Source organism: Nicotiana tabacum, chromosome 4 (assembly GCF_000715075.1).
Source record: "Nicotiana tabacum cultivar K326 chromosome 4, ASM71507v2, whole genome shotgun sequence".
NCBI lineage: Eukaryota > Viridiplantae > Streptophyta > Magnoliopsida > Solanales > Solanaceae > Nicotiana > Nicotiana tabacum.
Genome location: NC_134083.1, coordinates 24,464,974 through 24,472,997, shown reverse-complemented (window position 1 = coordinate 24,472,997; position 8,024 = coordinate 24,464,974). Strand labels below are relative to the sequence as shown.

The window sequence follows — 8,024 nt, the reverse complement described above, 5'->3', positions numbered from 1 at the left end:
GTGATAGACTTGCTATTGTAGAGATTTGACGGGCTTCATGATTAGCCGCGGAATAATTGTACTCCTCTTACAAATTTCTCCCGCGTTATGCGTTTTCATTGAAAGGTTTCCCTCAAAAATTTATAACTCACACATCTATTCGTGAGTGGGGTCAAGGACCCGTTAAAACTTCTTATTCTAATGGGATCGGGTCGTTCGCCTCGGCAATATAATAGATACATATATGGTTTGTGTCGTTCGACCGTCGGCAGTGCACACATTATGATGGGATCAGGTCGTTCGCCTCGACAGGATTATGTATCGCACTCTTATGAGAGCGGGTCGTTTGCCTCGATAATAAAAATAAATGTATCTATGGTTCGTGTCGTTCGACCCTCGGCAGTGCACATATTATGATAGGATCGGGTCGTACGCCTCAACATTTCTATAAAATACTCTTATAAAATCGTTGTGTAATAATTGACAAGAAGCAGTATATCTGTGAGTTTTCCTGATTTGAACTGTGACGACTTATTTGGTCAAGTCTATTATATATATATATATATATATATATATATATATATATATATATATATATATATATATATATATATACACACACACACACACACACACACACACACACTCTCTCCGATTGAGGAGGTAACTACTAGCTGAGAACTTGAGTTATTGCCGAGAGGAGAATTTTTTCACATATTTATACTCGTTATTTTGTTTATTTAGTTTAACTCACATCTGTTTACTTCTACTGTATCTGTCTTATTGGACCACTAGTAAGCGTCGATGTCGACCCCTCGTCACTACTTCTCTAGGGTTAGGCTAGATACTTACTGGGTATGCGTTGATTTACGTACTCATGCTACACTTGCGGCACTTATTGTGTAGGTATATATATGTCTGGTGGTCTTTTGGACGCAAAGGCGCGGTTATTGCGGGGACTTTACCGTGAGCTGCATTCCATGTTACGATCCGCAGCCTGCAGAGTCTCCATCGGGGTTATTTATATTTTCCTGTCTAATTTGTATTCGAGACATATGTTGTATTTTATTATACTTCCTAGTTGATACTCATGCACTTGTGACACCGGGTTTTGGGGGTGCTTACGGGTTGTTTATTATTGTAGTTCACGTGCTATTATCATTTTACCCTGTAAATTCTATTTTATACTATTTAATTAATGGAAATTATGATTTCGAAATTAATAAGAATGAGCAATTAAGTTGATCAATCACCGTTGGCTTGCCTGACGGCGGTGTTAAGCGCCATCACGACCTATAATGAATTTTGGATCGTGACAGTAATTATTGGAAATAAGGACCATTTTGATACTTTGTAGTATATATGCTATATATTTAACCTATGTGTTTAAAATCTTCTTTTATTTCATTAAGATTCAGTGTAAAAACACTTCACATAATGAGATGGATCGAGTAGGAAATGTCTCTTAGATTTTGTTCTCCAATTCAAGCAGCTTATAAGCAAAACAGGTTATGCAAGGTCCAACTCGAAAGCCACAGAAGTACTTAAAGTCACAACTTGAACCCGACAGCAAAATTAACTATACATAATAATACTAATCAAACAAACATCAAAAATCGATTTTGTTCTTCTTTTAATTCTGAGCCTTCTGGCTAGTGGACAACAAACATCCATCATCGGAATTGATATGAAGAGGCAATCCGATATGATCATTAACTAATCTGGCAACTCCAATGCTCTTCACTCCATGTTCCTCCACACACATAGCAAAACTCAAATTTGCACCTGAATCCACAATATATAGAATGAGCCACATGTAAACAATTGATTGATTAGTTAATTTAAACTACTCACAATCAGTATAAATTAAAAGGAAACTAATCCTCCCACCAACACAAAAGTATAGGATTAAATGACAAATTAACTAACCAGCAGGTTATGTGTATACAGCCATCAGCCTTCTGCACAAGGCGTTTGCAGTGAGGGCATTTCATCCATTTGGAGTTCTTGGCAAGTTCCTCAACTTTTAAATCTTCTTCTTTGTCTTTTTCTTCCTTTTGAAACTTGTCACAATCAAGTCCAGTATGCCAAGGGACACAACACGACGCACAGAACAGCCTTTGGCATGAAGGACATATACATTCAATTATCTCCTCATTATGATCATATATGAGCAGCTCTGAACAATTTTTGTAAGGACAGTAAAATTTCTCACAAGCAAGAAGACTTGACTCGCTCAATCCCTCTTCCCACCTCGCGAAAACATTTTCTGGAATAATGGACTTACATGTTTCAGGTTCAATTATTGCGCGACATCTCAAACCTGGGCAAGTTACAGGAAAAATGTTCTGTTGAATCTTGGACTGAGAATGTGAGCCTATGCAGTCGGAACAGAAGGAATGGTGAGAGCAGTTGTCGAGTTTGAACATTTCATCTGTTCCTTTTGTCTCCATGCAAATCTCACAGTAACCTTGGGATGATTCAGGGGATTCATTGTTTAGTGTTGATGATGACATGTGAAGATGGAAAAAAGAGGCTGCAATAACCTCTTGGAGCTGCAATTCCTCTGCACTCTCGTTATCTGATATTATGAGAGCGCGAAAATCTTCATTTTCATCAAACACTTTTGAAATTATATCTGCCATGTAAATTGTAATTGACCACTGGTTGGTTAATTAGAAGATATCTTGGAACTTTAGTAAGTTCTTGTTAACTACTTAATTATTCAAGTGACATGTTTCTAGCGAGGACCAAGAAGTTGTGGTTTTAAAAGATTATGTGGGATGACAAGGAACCTCCAACCTTTGAAATAGTCCGAGTCAACTTAAGGTCTTCAAAACAACAAGTAAACTAACTGAAATACGATAAGAGAAAAAAATTAGCATTACATACAAAAATCTTACTTGAGGATCTCAAGTTGCTATAGTACTAAAAAGGACTTAGGTGGCATTTGGTTAGAAAAAAATCTAAATTAAGTTTGCAAAAATAATATTGAGCTTTTGAAGTTCTGTTTGTCTAAAAAAAAAAAAAAGAAGAAGAAGAAGTCTTTTATAGGTCCACCAGAAAGTGTCATTCTTTTTTTAAACTCCACTAAAAACGTCCAAATTATAATCAAACGCACATATCAATTATCAAAAGCTTCTTTAAAAGTATATGATGGTTTTTATTGTCTCATCATATTACTCTTGTGAATTAATAAGTAGTAGGAGTAGTGATTAGCTTTACCAATAAAATTCTACTAATTGATTTGGGGAAAACTCCAAATGTGTCTTTTCAATTTTTTTCATTGAACTTATAATTTTTAAGCTTTACCGTGACCTAATTTATCTTTAGTTTGAATTAGCTCATAAAATAAGAAACAGCTACAAAATTGAAAGAGATAGTATGATAATTTAACTCCAACTCCTTGACTTTCTATTTGTTAATTGTTGTAATAGCTTGTTCATATTATGCAGGTTGAGAAAGTTATTTTATTCTACATTCTGGTACTTATAAAGGTTTTAAAGGCCTTAAAATGAGGAATATATCAAAATATTTGTACAAGAATAATTGTAAGCAAAGTGCAATATTTTCAAAAAAGGGCAAAATGATGTTTGTTGATTTAAAGATTTCATTGTATCCAATGAGGTTTAATATCAGTTCTAAATAACAATCATATTCGATCGAGGAAATGATCTCTTGTGGCCACTTATATTTGAACAGAAGAATATGGCATTTTCAGATCTCTTGTGTGTTATTTTCAGATCTTTTATGTGTAAAAATGAAAATTTCTTATTAAAAAGACATAAAACTAAAATAAATTTGTAGAGAACTACAAAACCAATTTGGACCGGAAAAAAGGAAATTTGTAACACTCCGTTTTGTTAATTTTATTTAAATTTATTGCGTACATGATAACATTATTAATGGATTTACATCTTTTGCTCTGAATGCTCAATACCTTATGATATACTAGTAATACTTAATAGTAGGAGTAGTAACTAGTAAGGTATTTAAAAATAAAAATAAAAAAACTCGGTCTAGCTCTGATCAGGTTCCTGAAAGGTCTGCTCTATGAGCTTCAAAAATTCACTAAATTCAATTCTGCCATCTCTGTTTTCATCAAAAGCCATAATCATCTTTTTGCAATCCTCCATTGAAAACTCAGAGAAACCCATTCTCCCAATAATTTTCATCAACTCACTTGCATCAATATATCCATCTCTATTTTCATCAAACATATCAAAAGCATCTTTAATTTCTTCAAAACTAGGCTCTACTTCCTCAAACAAACCCAAAACCTCTGCCAACTCTGGCTTAATATCCTCAATTCTATCGCCATTTTGCTTGCAAAAATTCATTAGCCTATCCATAATTACTACCTCAACATCTTCCTCTCGTAACTCCTCATTATCCAGATTTTCAAGGCCGGAGTTTGAATTTTTCAAGCTGTTTGATGAATTTTTAGCGTCAGCATTACAATTCCAAGATTTTTGGACAGTGACGAAGAAGGCAAGAATGCCTCGGAGTAAAAAAGAAAAACAAGAATAGAAATCTTGAAATGTATTTTGGATGCTGAGAATGGTACACCTTAAAATAATACAAAAAATTTGATTGAGATCATCAGCTATCTTCTTGCCCAATAATGAAGGGCTTGTCGCTAAGATTGAATAGATCGTCTCCATTGCAAACTTCTGTGGATTAATTTTCTTCTTTGGGGCTATTAACAGAATTAATTAATATTAACTCAATGGGATGGTTGTAGAAGTGAACTCTCTCTCTATATAAAGAGACAGTTTAAACAGGTCTAGTCTTTGTGGAAATTTTGGAGGAAAGAATCCTGAAAAGGAAATCAAGTTTCCTACCATTCCACACATAAACAAAAAGGTCATGCATTATTGGAGTTTTTGCCTAAGTCGGCAATGGTGATTTCCTGGTAATTCACTTATGTATTAATAGTATCCAAGAATAATGCGTGTTGCAGCAGCAATATTCGACACGTTTAAGGGTCTGTTTGTAAAGCTAGCTAGTAATTGGAATTAGGGTAGTAATTACACAGCCTAGTAATTATACAACCTAGTAATTACGATGACCTGTTTGTTTGTCATAATGTAATTACAGTGTAATTACAAGTGTACTGTTTGGTTGCACAAATGTAATTACACAATATAGATTAAATTTTTAATGAAATAATTATCCAAACTTAAAAGTTAATATAATAAATATATGCCTATAAATGATTTTATAAGTATAAATGATATTAGATTTGGTATTTAAGATGCATATTTTTTCTTGAATATATACTAATTAGTAATCATATATTTATGTCACGACCCCAAATTTCCTCCGTAGGAGGTCGTGATGGCACTTAGTCTCTAAGACTAGGTAAGCCTATCAATGTGGAATAATAATAGATATCTGAAATAAATAAACTACAATTCAAATAATTACAACTCCCAAAACCCGGTAGAAATAAGTCACAAGTTTCTAAGAATTTATTCTCTATGTCTCTATATATCAAAGTCTAAAGCAAATAAGGAAGACAACATAGTAAGATAGAAGGGGACTCCGGAGTCTGCGGACGCTGGCAGATATATCTCGAAGTCTCCTCGTACAGCTAGTTTACTGATTCCTAGTCTGATAAGATGTACCTGGATCTGCACAAAAAGATGTGCAGAAGCGTAGTATGAGTACACCATAGCGGTACCCAGTAAGTGCCAAGCCTAACCTCGGTAGAGTAGTGACGAGGTCAGGTCAGGCCCTACTGAAAAATAAGTAATGGCATGGTAAAATGTTTAACAATATAATAAGATAAAATGACAATGGAAATGAATCAAGTAATATGTCACCATTTAATTACACCAAATAATGGCAATTAATACCTCGTGGAAACAAAACAGCATTCTTTTCAACTTTTAAAAAATCACAACAATAATCAAAGGCAACTACGGCTATAAATAAATATCAACAAGGGCACTCCCGAGGTACCGCCTCGTAGTCCCAAATCATAAATAAATTCACAATATCTTATTTTCTTATATCACCGCGGGAGCCTTCACCATTTATTTTATAGAAAATATTTTTTTCCGAAATAGCATCCCACATTTTAGCCATCCTTATCACATCGCATGACTTCTAGTAGATTCCCCTACTAGCCACGCGTATCACGTCATCCTTATCTCACCGCATGCGTTTCAACACCCAAACCTTATACAACCGCATGCGTATCAATATCACAATTTGCACCTCAAGTTCCCAAATATTTTAATTTTCCAAAATTAATCAACAACAATATTTTTTCATAAATAAGAGCCCACGGCTCCATCACAATGAGTACGAAAATCTCACAAAAATATTCGGGAATAAATAACTCAACAAAATAATATTTCAAAATTTTAATACGTTGCTTCAATACCAAATTTAAAATGTCAAATAATTCATATTAATAATATTTAATTTAAAGAAAATCAACCTTCCAATAATGCACAGAATAAAAGAAACCAAGTTTCAACTAAACAGGTAAAATAATTAGCAGGAAAAGGTCAAGCAAATTTAAAATATAAACATTTAAATCAATGATAAAGAATATAACAAGGTAAAATTATTTAATTAATATGCAACAGCGATCTACACAATTTAAAGACATAACCTTTCACATTTAGCCTGTGTACACACTTGTCACCTCGTGTACACGACTTTCAACATATTTTAATTTTCACATTAATACCAATCCTATAGGAAATTTCCCCCACACAAGGTTAGACAAGTCACTTACCTCGACTTGGTCCAATTTAACTAAGTAGTATGCATTTTCCTCGATTTTCCGACTCCGATCGACTCGTATCTAGTCATAGTTAATTCGATACAGTCAACAAAAATTATAGGAATCAATTTCATAAGAAAATACTATATTTTTCAATAAAATCTGAAATTAGCTAAAACAATTCGCCCGGGGGGGCCACATCTCGGAATCCGGCGAAACTTACAAAATCCGATAACCCATTCAATTATGAGTCCAACCATACCAGTTCACTCAAATCCGATTCTGAATCGACACTGAAATCTCAAAAATTCATTTTTATGAGATTTCTAAAATTCTCCCAAATTTCCATCTCAATACACTAATTAAATAGTGAAAATAATGATATATTCGTGTATATTGACCAAATTCAAGTTAGAATCACTTACCTAAATATTTTTCCTTGAAATTCTGCCAAAATTCGCTTCTGCTCAACCTCAAGTTCGTCAAAAACGACAAATGGGACAAAATTCCCAGTTTTATAAACTGCCGAGACAGCCATCGATCCTGGGAATCGATCATGGCTTCGATCTTTATGGCCCTTGATCCTGGCCTCGGTCATAGCCCTCGATCCCTAGCCCTCGAGCCTTGCCTTCGATCATGGCCCTCGAGCTGGACCTTCGATCATGGCTTCGATTCTGCCTTCGATCCTCGCTTCGATCCTGCCTTCGATCATGGCCCTCGAGTTGGGCCTTCGATCCTGAGCCTCGTCCCTGGCTTCGACCCTGGCCTTCGACCCTGGGCTCGATTTCTGCATTTACAGCAGAAAAAAATTGCAGTAGCTTTTTAAGTCCAGTTTTTGATCCGTTAACCATCCGAAACTCACCCGAGGCCCTCGGGATCTCAATCAAATATACCAACAAATCCTGAAATATCATACGGACTTAGTCGAGTCTTCAAATCACATCCAACAACACTAAAAACAAGAATCACACATAGATTCAAGCCTAATGAACTTTGAAACTTTCAATTTCTACAAACGACGCCGGAACCTATCAAATCAAATCTGATTGACCTCAAATTTTGCACACAAGTCATAAATGACATAACGAAGCTATGAAAATTTTCAGAATTGGATTCTGACCCCGATTTCAAAAAGTCAACTCCCCGGTCAAACTTTCAAACTTAAATTCTTATTTTTGTCATTTCAAGCCTAATTTAACTACGGACTTCCAAATAAAATTTCGAACACACTACTAAGTCCAAAATCATAATACGGAGATGTTGGAATCATCAAAATTCTATTCTGGGATCACTTTCTCAAAAA

At 34.8% G+C, this 8,024-nt stretch overlaps 1 protein-coding gene across 1 annotated transcript; it reads right to left on the bottom strand.

Annotated features, from left to right (window-relative positions):
- Nucleotides 1-1,473: 1,473 nt before the first annotated feature.
- LOC107774701 (E3 ubiquitin-protein ligase RSL1-like) lies at nt 1,474-2,731 on the bottom strand. The gene is made up of 2 exons (XM_016594325.2): nt 1,909-2,731; nt 1,474-1,764 (listed from the first exon to the last, which is right to left on the bottom strand). Exons 1-2 carry the CDS (start codon nt 2,622-2,624, stop codon nt 1,692-1,694), a joined length of 789 nt encoding a protein of 262 aa, XP_016449811.1. The 5' UTR covers nt 2,625-2,731; the 3' UTR covers nt 1,474-1,691.
- Between the last annotated feature and the right edge of the window lie 5,293 nt (nt 2,732-8,024).